The 19,842-nt window shown below is 57.6% G+C and overlaps 1 protein-coding gene across 1 annotated transcript in view; it reads left to right on the plus strand.

The window, feature by feature from the left end:
- ITFG1 (integrin alpha FG-GAP repeat containing 1) overlaps window positions 1-19,842 on the plus strand; it is a 67,220-nt gene that overhangs the window by 31,713 nt on the left and 15,665 nt on the right. Inside the window, exons 9-12 of the mRNA XM_045818668.1 lie at window positions 3,281-3,375; window positions 5,723-5,895; window positions 17,188-17,338; window positions 18,979-19,087. Of these exons, the coding sequence (XP_045674624.1) occupies window positions 3,281-3,375; window positions 5,723-5,895; window positions 17,188-17,338; window positions 18,979-19,087 (528 nt within the window). The remainder of the gene's footprint in view (window positions 1-3,280; window positions 3,376-5,722; window positions 5,896-17,187; window positions 17,339-18,978; window positions 19,088-19,842) is intronic.

A 19,842-nucleotide genomic window follows, 5' to 3' on the forward strand; every position in this document is an offset into this window, starting at 1 on the left:
AAGATGGAGAATGGAGCGCCGTGCAGGGCGCTGACCGCGACGGGAGCCCGCAGGCCGGAGGTGGCTCTGGGCTAGGAGCGAGGGCGCGTGGGCGCGAAGGCCGGGCCATCACTGTTTCCTCTGTGGGGCAGAGCAGCACTCGCCCAGAAGTCAGCTGGACGGAACCCCACAGCGCCCTGGCCGGCGAGGCGCGGCAGCCCCCAGGCGGCCTCCGTGGGTCGGCGGCATCTTCCCAGAGTCACGCGGTGTTGACTCCCCTTTTAAACCGCGTATCGAGCCTTTTCCCAGGCGTCAAATTCTAGAATTTCTACAAACCAGGTGATATGTCTTTATTCAATTACAGAGGACCAGAGAGTCAAGAATAGGGTACATTTTTTTCCATGAAAGAAGAAATTACACGCAACCAGACTCGGAGTGAACACGTATTAATCTTGTACCCAATGCCAGACGCACTGGAAATCGATAGAGAGCCGCAGCCCTGAGGAGAGAGCAGAAACCCTGGCGGAGCGTCAGCGTGTCCCGTGGGTGGAATCGCACTGCAGCCCTCGTGGTGCGGGCCCCCATGTACCCTGGTCTGCGGACGCCCGTGTGTCCCTCCGACCACCATCAGGAGACCCCACTTCACTCTCAGGCGGAGGGGCACCTAGCACATCGGTGAAGCCGGGAATGTCCGTCCGTCCATCCGTCCGTCCGTCTCCCGCATCGCCCTGTAGAAAGGACAGGCGCCGGTGGCAGGAGACACTGTTGCCCTTCGTGGCCGTCGTTAGCACACCGGGAGACGCTGAACCCCTTGAAGGGGGTGTCCGGGTGGCCGAGAGCCAGGCTTGCTCGGCCCGATTTCCTGCCCGGGTGTGTCTGGGGGCTCCGGGGGGGCCTGCTGAGAGGGCGTGCAGCCAGCCCGGCCGGGCCGGGGCCACCCCTGGGGGTGGGGCGGTCATACCCGGGCTGGGCTGGAGGCGAGGCCGGCAGGAGTTGCCGGCCGGTTGGCTGTTGGAGGGGAGAGGAAAAGCCGCAGCGAGGACGGCTTCTGGGTTTGGGGCTGGGGCTGCTGTCCGCAGGGCGGCCCTTCCCGGGGCGGGGGTGGGGCAGGACTCCGAGCTTTGCGGTCCGCTAGCAGTTCTGTGTTGACCGGTCAGCTCCGGGGTGTCCGCTGGATGCCGACCCAGACACCGGTGGGGAGCAGAGGCTCCGGGAGACACAGGTTCGCCCTCAGCACAGCCCTGTGTAAGTGCCTCCAGCGGAGGGGTAACGAGTGAGGGAGTGCCGCCCCCAGTGTCCCCGCTCCGCAGCACTGTGAGTGGGGCCGCGCTCCAGCCCGCTGGCCTCTCGGGTGTTCTCCCCGCAGGCCGGGCACCAAGGGCCCCACCCCGCCCGGAGGTCCCTGCCTTGTCCATCCTCTGCTTCGCGCTCCTCCTCCAGCGTTCCTCGAGGCTCACGCCCTCACCGGCTTCTGTCCTTGCCAAAAATGTCGCCTTCCCCGGGAAGCCTTCCCTGATGACTGCTCTGGTTAAAATGGGCACCCCCGCCCCAGCGCTCCGACCTCTTTCCCTCTTCGTTTTCCTCCCCGGCGGTGGCCAGGGCCCATGCCGGTCAGGCGCCCTCCCGAGACCCCGCCCCACAGCTGTGGGGTTCACTGCTGCGTCCCAGACTGGCCCCGGCCCCGTCGTAAACACTCAGCGGGTGGTTCTGAATGAGTAATTCAGTGAAAAGCTTCCTAGTGAATTTAAGCAATCAGTGTTTTAAGACCTGAGCCCAAATTTAGGACATGTCTTAAGTATCTTCAACCATAATTCTCAGACAGAACTTCTGGATGTCATTCACATGATGAGGACTGATCTAACATTAATTTTGCTCATTTTGATTAAAGTCAGTGATTGAACTGAAATCGCTGTGAATGTCTAAAACAGGTTGGTGCTGATTTAGTGGGAGACGGCCTAGGTCCGCACAAATCGTAATTCCCAGTCTTTACATTTCCACGTTCTAACTCCTGAACTCTGACAGCGTGCACCATCCGGAGCATTCATGTCGTTTAGTCAGTACTCAAGCAGACCACCGCGCCTGCACAGCTTCCGCACACCCTCTTGGGCGGTGCCGGCGCCCACTGCATTCTGACACGATCGAAGTAAAAGCAGCCAATTCAGACAGCTCTTGCTCTCACCGGTGGGACCCCTGTCTCCCTCAGCCCGCCCTGCCCCGTCCCACCAGAGACAGACGACACGGTTAGAAACTTCCGGTAAACGGAAGTGTTCTAAGTGCACCCCCTGCCAGGTGGCACGGGAAGGAAGGGTAGGCAGTCTGCGGGTCTGCCTCTCCCGCGAGCCCAGGGAACGGCGCAGGAAAAGCTGGCGCCCCTCCCGGTCCTCACGTGCGGACCGCATCCACAGTGCACGGGACGGAGTCACCGTGTCTGCGTGGATTGGCGGCCGTGCCGTGGTCACGTGGGAGGATGCCCCTGCTGCTGGGCAGTGCGCACTCGGGCGTTTAGGGTCACGGGCCGGAACTAGGCGGGCAGGGGCGTGGTTCGGGACAGGGCTGACCTTGCGGAGCACGCAGACTCCCACCGCAGAGACGAAGGTCCCTGCAGGGGGTGTAGCTCAGGGACGTCAAAATCCGTGCGGGCCCTCCCGTCGGGCCCGGGGACAGGGGAAGGGAGGGAGCACGGGGGGCGGGGGGGCTGCCTCCCTCCGGGTCCCCTGGGACTCGTCTCGGGGACCGTTGCAGGCGCGGTGCAGCTTCTCCAAAGCCCCGCGGCTGCAGGTGACACCTGGGCCCCTCACTGGCTTCCTCATTGACGAGAACTGATGGCTGCCGCTCGGAGGCCGGGGGCTGAGGTTCACACTTTACACAAGACCCTTAAAAACACACGTGAAGATAAATTCTGCGTAAACACACATTTAAAATGTGCCACATAATCACGGGTTACTCTCTCGACAGGCTTGTTTTTCTTCCGTGGCAGCAGTGATAATTATGTAAATAATCCAAAAGCCACATTTTAAAAAATTGATGATTTTAACAGAGCCTGAAATGGGGTCTTTTCTCCAGCACTGGATAAATATTTAACCACAGAAAAGCGAGCAATTTAGAACAAGAAGCAGCCCAGGTAACAGGAAGCCGGGGCCAGGGTGATCTTTTTAATTGAGTCCCATTTACTGCCAAGTTACCCGTCGCATTGTTCCGCCTCTGCAGACGGGCGTGAACTCGGGACACACCGGAGACGGAGCCCGCGGCGCGAGACCGCTGGGCGCCGCAGCTGCTAACAGACTCACGCTTCCTTTGGCAGATGGAGACGGACACACGGATCACTTGCTCCCGGGCTGCGAGGACAGCAGCTGCCAGAGAAGCGCCATCTACTTAGCGAGGTCCGGGACAGCGCAGGTGCGGCGGCGGGCCCAGGGGGAGCGGGCTTCTGGGCGCGAGAGGGTCTCGGGGCTTAGCAGGGTCTCTGACGATCGGCACAGAGGGAACGCAAGAACAAATCACCGGTCTCCTCGCTTAATGCGGTTCATTCCAGTCTCCCTTTTCATTTGTTTACCGAGAGAACATGCTGTTAGAATGATCTCTAGCGAAGAGAAGCCATCCTGGGTCCTGTAATTAGATGACGTGTTAGCGTTTTATCTGCGGGGGCGGGGGCTGGGTAAAGCACCAGAACTCGCACTCGGGGTTGGGGAGAACGTGGTGTCCGTGCGTCTTCAAGGCCAAGCTTGGTTTCACCTGTGACGCGGGACCTGCTTCGTTCTCCCCTGCCGACCTCCCCTGCAGCTCGTGGGCAGATCGACGACCCGGGGTCGGAGGGTCACAGCCAGGGACCAGCGCGGAAATGACAGGCAGTGGCACGGAGGATCCTCCCTGTTGGTAGCCCCCGGAAGTGGAAATGCCCCGTTCTCTTCTCCGCTTGGGGCCTTGTATAAAGGACAGAATGATACACTGACTTCCGCAGCCTTTACAAGTAGAAACATCACGCTTTACACTCAGGCACTGAAGGAAACGGAACAAGTCTTCATGGTCGACAGTGTGGTGGTGACCAGAGGGGAGGGGATAGACGGTGACGGAGGGAGACTTGACTTTGAGTGGGGAGCACGAACATCGTACACGGATGGTGTATTTATAAACCGCCCTCCTGCAGCCTACGTAATCTTAGTAACCAGTGTCGCCCAGTAAGTTCAGCAAAAATTTTTAAAAACAAAACAAGTCTTCATATATCCGGCATTCTAAACAACGTGTAACTATTACACTCCTAAGTGTTATTATCCTGAACTTTTCGAAACTCAGAATCCCTAAAACCGTTGGGTGTAATGACCCCTCGTCGTTGGCTCGCAGGTGAAGCAAAGCTTAGTGACAGCCTGTCTTCAGGGGACAGGCCCCTGGGGCGTAGCTGCAGAGGGCACAGTCGCCCCTCTCTCGGGCAGGCAGGCGTCACAGTGCTGCAGTGGCTGGTAAGGGCGTCCATTAGTGAGGAGACCTCTCACTGTGCAGACCCCAGCCCCCGACCCCTTCCCCGCACAGGAACCCGTGCCCTCATCAGGGAGCTGGCGGCCTCTTCGGGAAGCGGTGCTACCCTGGCGTTTCCGGTGCTTCCCATCTTCCAGAACAAAACTTTTTTTTTTTTCAGTCAAATGAAGCATTAAAAGATGTTGATGACATTTAGTAATTTTTTTTGCTTTGCAAAAGATGGAAAAGCTGGTGAGAGATGCAGATGGGTTTTTCACAACAGCTTGTTTTTTGTAAATTTGTCTTTGTCACTGAGTTTTCTCGATTCCCGTGGCAAACCACGCCCAGAAAGGGTTCGGGGCGCCCCGCGTGCTGCTGTGGCCCTTGCAAGAAGCCGTGTGTCTGCAGGTCACCTGCAGACGAGGGAAAGCCGTCTGGGTGCGCGAGGCCTGCTGCTGTTTGGAGCCAGCTGTGCCTGCTCTGCATGGGCATCTCCCGGTGCCCCCCCCCCCAGCCAGCCGCGGGCGCCACTGTGACTTTAGCGGCATCTCGTCCACGCTTTAGATTTTGAGTGCCCGTTAGGTCATTGAAAGGGAATATCTGGGCATTCCGAAGAGACAGGGATTTCCGAAAGCTCATTTAGAAATCAGCCTCTTCTCTCTGTGCTCTTCATGGTAACGAATACAGAAGTAAAGGATTTACTGAGATCGTAGCTTCCGGCCCTTTCGACAACGAGGCCCGCTCTCCTGGGCAGGCGGGGCTCGGTGGGGCCGGCACCGCCTGGCTCCGGGGTGCGGCCCAGGGTTGCCGCCAGGTGCGGCAGGCGCGGCAGGGGGCCCGGTGCTGCACACAGAACTTGGCCGCGTCCCGACTGCTCCTCGGCCGCCCCCCGCCCCCCGAAAGGGCAGCAGCGGCAGACACCACTGCGGGCTCTAACCCTACCAATGGTGATCTGCGGTTGAATTTCCCGTAAACACAGATTCTCAAGTGGGCAGCCCAACTGTGTCATCATTAACGTTGTTTTGACCCTGCGGTTCCGTGGTTCTGTGAGACGCCCGCTAAGGCCCCACGGGCCAGCCCAGAGAAAGACACCCAGCGACAGAGGGGACAGGGGACCTTCTTCTTACCGAGGATCGGCTGCCCGTTCCTCAAAGTAACCTCCCGCCACACTGGAGGGCAGCGGACTTCGGAAAGATGATGTTTGTGTTGGGGGCTTGAATGGATTGTGTGTCTTGCAAATGCTGAGTTTTTTCCAAAATGGCTTGACAGTCTCCCCGTCCGCCCCCGTTCGCAGTGGGTCCCGGTGCTGCAGGACTTCGGCCACAAGGGCGCGCTCTGGGGCTTCGTGCCGCCGGGGCAGGAGCCACTCCCCACGGAGATCCCCGTTCCCATCACCCTGCACGTGGGCGACTACAACATGGACGGCTACCCGGACGCCCTGGCCGTGCTGAAGAACACGTCCGGGAGGTAGGGGGTCGCAGCGGGCGGGCGGGCGGGGAGCGGTGGGAACGCGGCACCTACATGTGGCGGGGGGGCCTTCTTACGTGAGAAACACGACGAGCTCAGAGCCCGTGCCCACGCGTGTCCCGGGCCTCCCGGCTGCTCAGGAACCTGCTCTTCTCCGGTTTATTCTCTGCAGAGCAAAAGGGACCGTCTGCTCTAGAGTGAAAAACCTGTCTGTTATTCACCAAAGTGGGTCTTTAAAGGGTCAGACTTTGTGATCACCAAATGACCCCTCACTGTTTCGGTGGGGGTTTGTGTGTTTGCTTGCTTGTTTGGACCCGTTACACTTGGAGGCCGGGGACTGTGGTGGCTGGAAGCTGAGCTGGGCCTGACTCTCCGCCCGGCCGCCTGCCGCCCGTGTGGCCGCGTGCGGGCGGCCTGGGCTCCCCGTCTGTGCGGTGGGAGGAGCCAGCGGACCTCTGTCGTGGGGGTGGGGTGAGAAGGGAGGTGATGATACACAAAGCAGTTACGTTGCTAAAGGGACCTGAACAGACCTGTTACTAGAAACAAAATTGAATCAGCCATCCAAGAACTTCCCCCAAACCGAAGTCCAGAACCCGACGACTTCCCAGGTGAGTTCAGGTGAGTTCTACCAAACATTCAGAGAAGCATGCCTGTCCTTGTCAACCCCGGCTGGAAGTTGGAGGGAGGGGGAGCTCTCTAACCGCCCCCCGCCACGAGGCCCACATCACCCTGAGGCCAAAGCCAGAGGCAGGGGGTTACAGGCCGGCATCTCCCATGAACATGGACTTCACAATCCTCAGTAAAACGCCAGCAAAACAAGTTCAGCAGCGCATTAAAAAGCCCCTCACCGTGATCGAGTGGAACTTATTCCAGGGATGCGAGGGTGGGTTAACGTCCTCAGATCAGACAGCGTGACGTCGCATACGTGGGATGACGGGTGACAATCACGTGATCATCTCGATTGATGCCGAAAAACCACTTGGAAAAACTGGGCATCCGCTCACAGTAAGACCTCCGGACAGAGGGGTGTAGCGGGAGCACACTCGACGCGGTGAGGTCCACGCACAGCACGCCCACGCTGACGTCGCTCTCGGTGGTGAGTAGCTGGAAGCTTCTCCTCTAGGACAGGAACGAGACGGGGGGCCACTGTCACCACCCCGTCACCCGCCAACACAGGGTTGTGGGTCCGAGCCACAGCAACCACAGGAGAGAGACATGAAGGCCATCAAGTGGGACAGGGACAAGTAAAATTGTCACTATTTGCAGATGATGTGACATTGTGTACAGAAAACCCTATAAATTCCACCAAAACACTGTTGGAGGTAATGAGTTCAGGAAAGTTTCAGGGTACAAAATCGATATATAAAAGTCTGTTGTGTTTCTATATACTAATAATGAACTGCCAGAAAGAAACATTGACAAAACAGTCCCACTTAATGTAAATAGCTAGGAGTAGATTTAACCGAGGAGGCAGGAGACCTGGGCCTTGGAAACGGGAGGGCGTCGGTGGGAGACGTTGAAGACACAGATGAACACGGACGTCGCGCCGTCGTCACGGAGAGGGAGCGTGGACGCCGGTGGAACGCGCAGGCACTCTGCAGAGTCGGCGCAGTCCGCGTCCAGACACCAGCGGCGTTCTTCACGGAGTGGGACCAAGGAGCCCAGAACTTACACAGAACCAAAAGAGATGGTGGGAACGCCGGGAGACAAGCGGAAGAAGGCGTTTGAACGAGTGTTCGGTGTAAAGCTACAGCAGACTTCTCCCTCTTCGTTATTCACAAGTTCGTGGCACGCTGGAAGGTCAGGTGTTGTCCTCAGACCCTACCCCGATCGCTGGCGGCGCCGAGCTTGGCCAGGAGCCCAGGTTCCCACCCGAACCGGAGAGCCAAAACGAGCGTGCCTGCCCATCCATCGCACGGCCACCCCCTCGCCGCACCGGAAGGTGGACGACGCGGCCCCCAAGCGGGGGTGTCCCTGTCGTGGGCGTCTCGGGTGTCCGTGCTGGTTCTTCAGAGCCCACGGGTTTCGCACTGCGGCCCGTCTGCGCCGGGCGGCCACGTTCCAGTCGCCCAGTGGCTGCGTGTGGGCTGCGGGCTGCCGTGTCGGGTGGCAGGGTCACACTGAGTCGTCGTCCTCTACAGCCCAAGAGTTCAAGTTCACGGTCATAAAGCCAGTTTGACTTGTTGTCACCATTTAAGGTTGCGTGTTAGCCTTACCACGTCTGTTTCCTCTTTACACTCTCAGGTACTACGCTTACTGTACGTCTGTTTCTGTGTTTAGTATGTCTAGTTGGGAAATAAAAATAAGTGAACTATATTTCTAGTCAAGTCAGCAAACTAATTTAACATAGTTGTGTCCCTTGTGGGGTGTGTAGCTAAACTGGATGTATAATCCAGCGTGTTTTTTTATCACTTTGTGTAAGCCACCACAGTCTCAATGACAGCCCCTGGCACGCGGCGGACTCCTCACGTGTGATACAGATTACAGAGAACCAGCCTGATTGTATCTGTTCAACACGAGAGTGTACATGCAGAGCGAATACAGGTTACTGTATACACAGTCTAAGCTCTGTCGACCCTATTTCAATAATACTGATACATCCTATGGACGTAAGGACATTTTTCTGTGTTTTCTCATAAAAGTTCCAAATTCCTTCTTTTCACATCATCTTATACTCCACCTGGCCCAGATTCTGTGTGGCACCACACGGCTCTGTCCAACCATTACCTTCCTCCCGGAGGACAGGCCGAGCCGTGTCGGGGGGTGGGCTGGGGTGCCCCACCGCTCCCCTCCGGTGCCACCTCTGGCCGGGCGCCGCGCCCTCAGCCTCCAGCCTCCAGCCCGGCTCCGCGTGGTGGCGACTCCTGGGGCTCTCACGGAAGCCTTGGCAGGTGCCAGAGGAGTCTTCCCGTGTCACTGTTTTCTTCAAAATTGTCTTCACTGTTTCGTCCCTGTGTTCACCCACATAAATTTTAAAGTTAACTTATTTCACAAGAAAGCTCTGCTGGGCCCTGAACTAACTGAGTTGAAGACATCATTGTATGTAAAGATTAATTCGTGAGGAGCTGGCTTATTTGTGATGTTGGATCTTCCAGTTCGTTTTTGAAATATTCTTTAGTAACGTTTTGTCATTATCTTCCTAAAACTCCTGTGCGCCTCTCGTTAGATCGCTCCCTGGTAACGGGAGCCACGCCGTCGCTGGGAGTGAGATTCTCTGTTACCTCTCTGGGGGTCGTCGCCGGTGGGCGGGACCACGGCCTCGGTGCGCGGACCTTGCCGCCCTCCTCTCGCCCCGGTCTCCTGCTCCGACAGCCGCTCCCTTCTCTCTCGGGTCTCAGGCGCACAGTCCCTTCACCCGGAAACAAGGACAGTGAGACCGCTGTCACACAGCTGTCCTCCGCTCCCTCTCTCCGGTCCCACTGCACGGGCCGGGCATGCGTCGTCGTGGTGACGCTGCTGCCCGGTGTCACTGACGTGTCCGTGACGCACGTGATGGTTTTCTGCAGGAGAGTGGTTCATTTTCTAATGTGCGACAGAAGCTGCGTGACTTCTTAGATGCAGAGGTGGCATTCTGTGACTTAATAGAATATATATTTGCCTAACACACACAAATCATACAGATTCAGAAAGTACAAATAAAACAGTAAATTAAAGTCATCTGTAAGCACATCACCCGGAGATGCTCAGTGTCTGTGTTTTGGTATTAGGCAGAATCTCAGTTCAGGCTTTAAAATCAGTCTGAAAATGGCACAGTTGCTCTTAAAAATCCATCCGGTCCCATATACAATATAAATATACGCACATGTGTGTGTGATCGTCCCTGTCCGCACTGCGAAGCGAAAAAGCAGCGCCACGTGAGAGTGCGGTTTCCTGGCCTCCTCACGGGCTGCTGTGGCTGGCGAGCGGCCGCAGACATGCGACAGCCCCCTCGCCGCGGGCCGGGCGTCAGCGCAGAGTCGGACTCGGGGCGTCCCGCGTGCGTGGGCCTCCTGCGGCAGCTGCGAGACACCCCCTTCGTGCTGACGGGAGCGCCTACGCCTGCGTACGACGCACCGCAGTCCATGAACCCTCGTTCTTGTGTGTTTACTTGCTAGTGCCCTTGTTTGGGCCCACAGCCGGCATTTCAAACACGGTGTCTTCGTAACACAAAAGCCGGGGCGGAGAAAGGCGGGGGGAGAGGCCTGGGGCCCTCACACTCCGGGGAAATACAGACGTCGTCCATCCAGGGGGCGGACCTCCCGCATCCTCCACGACCCAGCAGAACAGCAGCTCGGCTCGCGCTCAGGCGCCCGAGGGACATTCAGCAATGACTTGTGGACGTGAAGGGGAACTGTGTTCAAGCAACAGAATCCCGAGGCAGGAAATCCATGTTCGCCGGGCTTTGGGAATGCTGCTGCTGCTCCCAGGCCGTGGGAACCAGCCCCTCCCTTCCGGATAAAGGGGGGGGGGGCAGTCAGAAACCACAGGGTGCCCGAAGCGGCCACCACTCTGCACGACCCCGAGGCAGAGGTCCCCGGGGGAGGGGCCCGGTCGCCTGCACCCCGCCCTTCCGCCTTCCGTCCGCAGCTGGGTGTTCACGCAGACCCCCAGGGGTCCCGGCAGGGCGGGCTGGCCCTCTGCTGCCTCCTCTGTGAGTGAGTCCTCAACGACACCCTTGGGACCGCGAGTACCCAGCACGGGGGACGCAGCTCACTAGTGATGCTGGCTGTGAATCCCACGCTCACAGCTGCGCCGTGACGCGGCCGTTTTCAAGCCGTCGTCATGCCAACAATCGGAGTCTCATCCCGCCCTCCAGGAAGGGTGGAAAGGAGCGTCGGGCGACGAGCGCCACCCCGAAATCGGGTCGCCTGGGGTCCCACGAGGCCCGAGAAGACCCAACGAGGAAGACGACTCCAGGGTCCCAGGCACGCTGCCTGACTGCGGTGCCGCCATTTCTTTCAGAGTTTTAGTTAATTCAGTGTTTGTTCCCCTGCTTAATAAAGGGTTTAATAGGTGATTGTGTGTGCATTCCTGGCTTAATCTCATTTAATGCATTCCCATTGATGGGATAATGCCCCTTTTCAAAGGTACATAATTATCTTAACTCAGCACGTAGTCACACTTTCCCCAAGAACGTGAAATTAAAGCCTGACTGTGGTAATGAGTTCCCGTGCTCACAGGCATCCACGTACCTGGAGTGTCTGACCTCCCAGGAGGGGTGAACACTGTGCGGAAGCTGGTTTAGCACACGGTGTGAGTGGAAACGTGGCGGGCGCCAGCCCGAACCTCTGCTCCTGGGCTGGACTTCACTGGTGTCCTTTCACTGGTGTCCCCACCTGCAGATGACTGTGACTGACACCCACCTGCAGATAAGGTGCACAGGGGAGCCTGTGGTCCAGAGGCGTCGCCTGGGTGGAGGGACATTTCCGCAGCGATGTTTAAAGCCCCTGAGAAGTCCCCCCACCGAACTGTCTGTGGGGGAGGGGCGGTGCACAATGCAAAAAAAGAAAACCTTGAGGGGAGGGGTGGCATTTCACTGGCTGGTGTCCAGGTGCTTTCAGAGATGGTTCCTCTCCGTCGCTGTAAGACGCGTCTCTTCCACCACCCGGCGGTGGTCTGGGCTGCTTCTGGTGTCACTTGTCTCCCGGGGATGTTCTGCGGGCAGACTGTTTGCAGACCGTTCAGCCGCTGCCTCTTCCTCCACCTCTGCCTCCCCTGCCCCGTGCACGTTTACTGACAGATGAAACGGCCGTGTGCTTCCTCTCCCACAGGAAGAAACACGGGCACTGCGATCCCTAGGAAGAAAACGGAGTGGCCGCCAAATTGGCCAGCTCAGGGACACCTGTGAGCGCAGGCACATGGAGACAGGGCGGATCTAAGCCCTTCGGGGGCGGGAACGTGGGCGTTCAGCCGGGCAAGCGCGGCCTGCCAGCCGGCCGTGCTCTGCGAAGGGGCTTCCTCCCCCCCCATTCAAGGGGCACACCAGCCTCTCCCCCGGATGTCCTCGGGCTGCGGCCGTGGGGGGGCTGGGGCATGCATCACCGTCTCCCGGAGCCCCAGGATCCTTACTTACTCTGAGGCTCAGCCCAGCACCCCCTGTGGACACCCCTCATCGTCGGTGGTCTGTGCTGCACAGACGCTTCAATAAACGCCAGTATTTCAGAGCGTGAGTTTTACGTTAACTTAGCTGAGGATTCTGCGTTTACCAGTAGCCGGCGGCATAGGTTTCACAGCAGCAATTCAAAATAATTTGTTTTATTTTTGGAGAATTCCTGATGGACTTGTTTTTCTTCTCGATGTGTTTTTCTTCTGCGTGGAGGAAGACTGCCTTCTTCCCCGAGGTTTGCACAGAAAGACGGACGCGCGCCGAAATCGCAGCCCTCCCCCCACCCCCCCGCCCCTGCGGGGAGCTGGGGGGATGGCCCTGGGGACAGTCTGGGCGAGGAGTGGCTGAGGGGGACACACAGCTCTGAGGGCGGCCGGGGTGGGGGGGGGAGCCACACCTCAAGTTCAGCGCCCCGTCAGCCCCCGCCCTTGAGGGAAAGAAGACGGACCGTGCGGTGCCAGCCCAGGCCCACCCGGACCTGGTCGGCGGTGGGTGTGGAGGAGCAGCCCGATGTCACGGGCCTTTGAGGAGCGGCGGAACCAGCCTCGGCAGGAGGCACCGAGCGTGTCGGCGTCGGCGTCGGCCTGCCCGGAGAAGACGCGCTGGACGTGGGCGTTCAAACCCCACGTCGCTTGAACGTTCCCCGGGGTGTCTCATGGGTTCAGGTGACCCGCAGTGACTTGTTCATCAACAGCTTTCTTGAGCTGCGGTTCACACGTCACACAGCTCACTCACGCACTTCGGACGACGCAGTGGCTTTTGGTGGGTTCGCAGGGCTGTGCACCCGTCGCCGCGGCTCATTTCAGGGCACCTCGTCGCCCCGCGAAGCAGCCCCCTCTCCCCAGCCGCTGCTCCCCAGCCTCGGCGTCCCCGGGAAACCACTCGCGTTCTCCGTCTCCGCCGCCGGCCCTGCGCCTGCTCCACCAACTGGCCCCGGGGGCGTGGCGCTCTGCCACGGGACCGGCCCGGCCCGGCCCGGCCTGCCGTCTCCAAGGGCCCGCCGCACGGCAGGCGGCCCGTGTCCGCCGGCACTTCCTCCGTTGTGGAGTTTCCCACCGCACAGACGCGCCCCGTGGTGCCCGGCGGTCAGCAGGCGGGTGTCCGACCGGTGGGAATAATGCTGCTGTGGGTATTCGCAGACAGGCTTTCGTGTGGACGCGCGTTTGTTTTTCGTGACCGGTGCCTAGGAGCAGAATATTCCCGGGGACGGGCCTCTGCGTCTGACCACCCGCGGCGCTGCCAGCCCGCGTCCCGGGACCCTGCCCCCGCGTGTCCCCCCGCCGTGTGCGCCGTGTGTGCGGAGGGCCCCGGCTGCCACCTCCTCTGTGTGCCCAGGGCCACTTGTGTGTCTTCCGTTTTTAAAATTTACTTGTCTTTTCATCACTGTGTTGTAGGAGTTCTTACATATTCTAGGTATAAATCCCCCGTCATACACGTGACTTGCAAAACTCTTCTCCCGTTCCCTGGGCCGTCGTGGGGGGGCCCTTGGAAGCGCAGCTGCTTTTCATCTTGTTGATGCCGACTTTGTGTTTTCTTCCGTGGCCTGTGGTTTCGGCTCTTCTCACGAAGGAGACCGTGTGTCTGCAACAGCTTTGATGAGGTCTGACTGACGGAGTAACCGCGCGTCTCTGAAGTGCGTGTGTCGGGAATCCTCACGTGGACCGTGAGACACCGTCACCGCCGAGGGGTGGCGTGTGCCCGTCCCCCGCAGAAACTTCTGGTCAGCCCTCGGCCATCGCCACCCCCACCCCCATCTCACAGGCGCCACCGGCCCGCTCCCCGCCCGTGGCTGGACGGCGTCTCCTACTGTTTCCTGTGAACGGACGCCCCCTCGTCTCGTCTGCGCTCTTCGCTCGGGGTTGCAACACCGAGGCTCTTCCGTGCTCTCACGTGTGCGCCTGCCGTCCCCCGCGTCTCCCAGCTGAGGCGCGTTTCATCGTACGGACGTGTCCATTCGCGCGCTGACGGGCATCTGGGTTTTTATCGGGTTTTGTCGTTGCACGGAATCTGCGCCGAACTTTCCCGTGACCGTCACTGGGTGCCCCGGCCGTGCGCTGCCCGTGGGTGGGCACCGGGGGTGGGAGGGCTGGGTCTGTTGGAAGGTGCGTGTCTGACGTTTTAAGAAAACGCCGAACAGTTCCAGTTGCTTCAGGTTTTCTCGGGCATTGCTGTCATCAGTTTTTCCCAGCTGTAGTTATTCTCCTTGTAGGAGATAAACTACAACTTCTCTAATAACTGATGATTTTTGACTGTCTGTTAATGTGATCATTTGTCTTTCGTGTCTTGGAGGTGGAGAGTCTGTTCAAGCCTTTTCTACATTTTACTTGGGATATTTGTTTCATTGAGTTTTGAAAGTTATTTATATACAAACCCTTTATTAGCTGGTGGTTTGCTCACATTCTCGCTGACCTCTGGCTTGTCTCTTCTTCTCTGAACGTATCTTTAAAGAGCAGAAGTGTTCCGTGTTGAAAATGTCCCCTTTCTCAGTTTCCTTTCAGTGTCGTAGCTCAGAAACCTCTGCCTGATTAAATCACAGGGATTTCCTTCCGTGCTTTCTCCTGGGATGGTTACAGCTCTGCATTTTCCACTGGGCTCTACGATCCATTTTGAGTTACTATTTCTATATGGTGCGGGGTATGGGCCCAAGTCCATTTTTCGGTGAATTGTTCCAGCGCTGTGTGCTGAAAAGGCTTCCTTTTGCTGCGCAGTTGCCTTTGGTGCTCGGTGAACACAGCTCCGCGGCCCGGCGGCCCATTTCCGCACTCCCCGCGCTGCTCTGACGGCCGCCGCCCCGGGGCCGCCGCCGCCCCCCGCGGTGTGATGGCCGCTGGCTGGCAGTGCGCGGCGAGTTCAGGCAGCCTGCGTCCCCCGGCTTACCCTTCCCCAGCGTCACATTGTCAGCTTCAGATGTGGGCGTTTTCCATGAATTTTAGGATCAGTTGTTCAATTTCTGCAAAAAAAAAAAGGTACCAAGATTTTGATGGATATTACATCGAGTCTGCAAATCAATACGGGGCTTACCGGCATCTGAACAGTGCTGAGTCTTCTGACCCATGACATGCGGGCATGCGTGTATGTGTGCGTGCGTGTGTGCGTCCTTTCGCTGTAGGGCTCTCATTTTTCCCAGCAGCGTGCTGCGGTTTCCAGCGCATAATCCTGTGCATCTTTTATCAGATGCCTCAGCGTTTCCTTTTTGGATGCTATTGTCTGTCACTGGTACTTCCTTATTCCAATTTCTGGTGGTTGTTTGCTAGCATGTAGAAATGCAACTGGCGTTTGTATATTAACCTTGTGCTCTGCCACGCAGCTCAACTGATTAACCCTAGTAGTGTTTTTGGAGCTACTACAGGATTTCTGAAAAGGTGGTCAAACAACTTACGAGTAAATGCAGTTTCCTTCTTCCTTCCTGGTCTAGATACCTTTTGTGTCCCTTGCCTCTACGACGGCGGGAACTCGTCGTACGCTGTGGAGTGGAAGCGGCGAGAGCAGGCACCGGCCTCGCCGGGACAAGGGCCCCAGCAGGAGGGCGCCAGCCCTGCCTGTGAGCGCGGGGCCGCTGTCGGTTTTCTGCGGACGCCCCGAGCCCCGGGAGGAAGCTCCTTCTTTCTGTCCCTGGTTTGCTCCGAGTTCGCATCAGAGAGGGATGTCTGGTTTCACCAGATACTTTTTCACCTTTATTGAGAGGTTCATGTGGTTTTCCTCTTTAGTTGATTAATCTAGTGAGTGATACTCATTTTAAAACATCAGAGCAGCTTTGCCTCCCTGCAGTAAACCCAGGTTGGCCCCGATACTTATTTCTCTTTATGCCCAAAGTCTTCGCGTTGCCGTGCGCCGAGCTCGCGGAAACATGTCCGTTTCAGAGCTGTTTCCTGTCTCCGCGCGATTCCCTGCTGATCGTGAAGCAGGGACGTGGTTCCACGTTGCACAGGTTTTAGTGAATGCTGTTGTGCAAAGCAAATTCTAATTTACTGCTGGGTCTGATGTGTTAGAATTTTGTTCAGTGTTTTGCTCCTGTGTCCGTGAGGAGCGTGTCTGTGGTTTCCCGCAGCATCTGGTTTTGACGGGCGGTGGGACAGCGTAGCGTGAGTGGAATGTTTCTTCCACGTCTGGTTTCTGAAGAGGTTGTGTAGAGTGTAATTTCCTCTCTAAATATCTGCTATCATTCATCAATGAAGCCATCTGGGCCTGGAGTCTGGGGGTTTTTAAGAAGGTTTGAAAGTACCATTTCAGTTTATCTATTTCCTCTCGAGTAAGCTTTGAGGTTTACGACTTCCGAGGAGTCTGTGTCGTGTAACTCGTTCATCGTGTCGGCGCAGAGTTGTTGGTCGCATTCCCTTTGCGTTTGCAGGCCGGTGCTCCGTCCTCTGAGTCACACCGGCCAGGGCCCCTCCCGTTGTTACTGTTTTAACGTCGGCAAAATCCGTAGTGATGGTACCTCTCTCGTTCCTGCTGTTTTCACTGTGTGTTTTCTCTCTCTGTAGTGCTTCTAAAGGCCATTCTGGGTGAAGGTTTATCAATTTTAAAATTGTTTTTTTGCAGAGAATCAGCTTTTGTTGATTTTCTGTACTGTTTTTTCTGTTCTCTACACTGTTGCTTTTCCTCCGTGTAATTCTTTCCTTCCTTCTGCTCATTTCATATTTTACTGGCTCCTCTGTTTCCAGTTTTTTGAGGCAGAAACGGAGGTCACCGGCGTGAGGCCCCCCTCTTTAACGAAGCGCTGAGTGCTGGAGACGTCCCTGCAAATGCCCCTGTGGTGACGGACGCCCCCCCCCCCCGGGCCTCTGCGCTGCGGCTTCATCCTCACTCAGCTCAGAGTCCTTGTCGTTTCCCCAGGGTTCCCTCTTTCACCCCGGATCAGTCTGTGGTGTTTCCCTGGATGTCCAGGTCTGCAGGGGTTTTCCACGTACCTCTGTCACTGCCTTTGTTCCAGTCGCACGAGATGTAATTGACAGCATTGTGTGAGTCGCACGATGTCAGGAGTTCTGCCATTGTGTGCAGGGACATGTTCGCCCTGGTCAGGTCGCATTCTCCCGCTCACGTAACTGCCGTCCGCTTGTTTTTGTCGTCACGGCGAGAACATCAAAGCCCCACTCCCTCCGCTCTCGGGGAGACCCAGGACACAGCACAGCGTCGTGCCCGCAGATGGCACGGTGCGCGGGGGTGCGTCCCTGCGCCGCACTGACCGCCTGCCTGTCCTCCGCCCGCAGCAACCAGCAGGCCTTCCTGCTGGAGAACGTGCCTTGCACCAACGCGAGCTGCGAGGGCGCGCGCCGCATGTTCAAGGTCTACTGGGAGCTGGCGGACCTGAGTCAAGTCCGAGACGCCGTGGTCGCCACCTTCTTTGACATTTACGAAGACGTGAGTTCCGAGCTCTCCCGGGGGTGGGGGCTGCTGGCTGCCCACCCCCCCCGTCTCCCTTCCCTCCCTCCCTCTCCCCCCTCCCTCCCTCTCCCTCTCTCTTTCTCTCATCCCCCTCTCCCTCCCTCCCTCCCTCCTTCTCCCCCCTCCCTCCCTCCCTCTCCCTCTCTCTTTCTCTCATCCCCCTCTCCCCTCTCCCTCCCTCCCTCCCTCCTTCTCCCCCCCCCCTCCCTCCCTCCCTCTCCCTCTCTCTTTCTCTCATCCCCCCTCTCCCCTCTCCCTCTCTCTCTCTCTCTCCCCCCTCCCCCCCACCCTGTCGTACCAGAAGGTGCAGATAAGGTCAGGAGAGCAAACGCATGCTTTGAAGGAATTCCCTCCCCATGTTAGATGGCAGCGGGGACAATTCCATTGTCACCCCTGGCTGGTCCTCGCTGTGGGACAGGACAAGGCCTCTGCCTCCTGCTGTGCTCATTTGAGCCGCCAGAGAGCCATGCTCTGAGGCTGGCAGGGGTGCGGGCCCCGGGAGGCGGAGGCTCAGCCGGCAGGGAGCCGACCCTTGAACCTGCACGAGGGCATGAGGAGTGAGTTCACTCCTGTCTCCTGCGCCAGAGGCGGCACCCAGTGCCACAGACTCTTGTGACGCTGTCTCCGGTGGCCGGTCCACCTCCCAGGGCCCCCGTTTCCTCCTTGCGAGTGTAAACCAGTTTGCCACTCTGAAAAATAGTAAGTTCTGGTGTGAATGTGTTAAATCCCAGAGTTATTGTAGCCCCGTGTGCCCTGTAAAACAGCACGATTATTTTAAAAAGTTAAATGCCCACGAGGACCTTTCTGTCTCTCCCAATTCCACTTGTGCTTTAGTTTTCTATAAGCTGCTGATTCTCAATTACACAATTACCGAGGTCCTTGTTTTCCTGTCTCTCTGCTTTCAACTCTCACTCTGTTTCCCTTTTATTAGCCGTTTTCAAGCATAAAAGTAACTGGCAAAAACATCCCAAGGGTATTGACTACAAATCAATTTTTAATTTCCATACATAAAACACATCCTAAATGAAATTTAAATGAATGAAATTTAAAATTGTTTTTAAATCTGGGAAATAAATTTGCTATGAAAGAACCAAATAATGAATATTCTTAATATGAGAAGGGTTTATATAAACTGATGTTAGTCACCAAACTCTTCCTCCCGAGAAGCAGAACGTAGCCAGTTGACAGAAAAAAACCCAGGTGGGTCACAGGAAACACACAGCAAATGGTCCACCTCGTTAAGCGTCGGCGGCCCAGGAACTCAAGCGAGCACTCCTTTCCCTCCGAAGACACTAGCGAAGCTTCCCCGTTCGTGGGGGGGATGGTAATAGGCAGCGGTCTCCTGTTCTCCGGGTCTGGAAATGATTTGGAAGTCCATATCACAGGCTTTTAAAAATTCAAGCAAATGTGACTGGGAGGAAACATACCAAAATCTCTCCAGAGACTAAAATCACCAATGTTTTTCATTTTATTTCTGTTTTGCTATGCAAGGGCTTCTCTCTCTCGAGCGGCGTTTTCACTCTGAACCTCACGTTGAGTGAGGAGGGCCCGCGCTCTCCCGGCCCGCCACCTGGGTGCGCGTGCTGCTCTCACCGCCCTGTCTCCGTCTCCCCCAGGGGATCCTGGACATCCTGGTGCTCAGCAAGGGCTACACAAGGAACGATCTCACCATCCACGCGCTGAAAAACAACTTCGAAGCCGATGCTTACTTTGTTAAAGTCATTGGTGAGTGTTCGCTTTGTGTGTTTTATTGTTGGGCATCAGCATTCCCTCGGGCCTCCCCTCTGTCGGTGCAAACGTTCCGAGGTAAAGACGCCCTCCTCCGCGACCCACGGGCAGCTCCGCAGGTCGGGAATCGGCCTCGGCCCGGCGCTGGCGTCTGGCCCGGCCTGTGTTCCAGCAGGGACCTCCTCTTCCGGCCCCGTCACCCACCCAGCTCGGTCCCAAGCTCCCTGCAGAGACCCCTCAGCGCCTCGCACCGGGAAGCACGTGGAGTTGACATGCACAGCCATGTTAACCTTGGCCTTGACCAGGCACGTTTCAGAGGTGCTTCCTGGTCTCCCTGGGCGTAGACATCTCCTCTGGCAGCCGGACCGACTCCGCTTTCCGCAGTGTGCTCGTTCACTCACTCGCTCGCTCACGTGTTCACCATCACCCGTTCCCGCCCGTGCCGGCCGGCCCCCCGCCCGACACGCGGAACAGGACTCGGGTGCGGGATACCTGCGGCCCCGTCATGGTCCTGCTCGGGACAAGGTCAGGTTCTCTGCAGAGTTAAGTCGTGAGGCAGCAAACCCCTTGAAGGGAAACCCCGCGTCTGAGGCTCTGCTCTGAAGGGTCCTGGGCAGGACACGGCAGGCGAGTGGGGTCGGCCGTGGGGTGGGGACGGCGGGAGCTCTGTGACGTGTCCCGGGGTTCCTTCTGCTGTTCTCAGCTGTTGTTGGAAAGCCCACACACAAAGTTTCAAAGACCGGAGCATCTCT

This window comes from Phyllostomus hastatus, unplaced genomic scaffold (assembly GCF_019186645.2).
Source record: "Phyllostomus hastatus isolate PE091 unplaced genomic scaffold, TTU_PhHast_1.1 phas_scaffold_345, whole genome shotgun sequence".
NCBI lineage: Eukaryota > Metazoa > Chordata > Mammalia > Chiroptera > Phyllostomidae > Phyllostomus > Phyllostomus hastatus.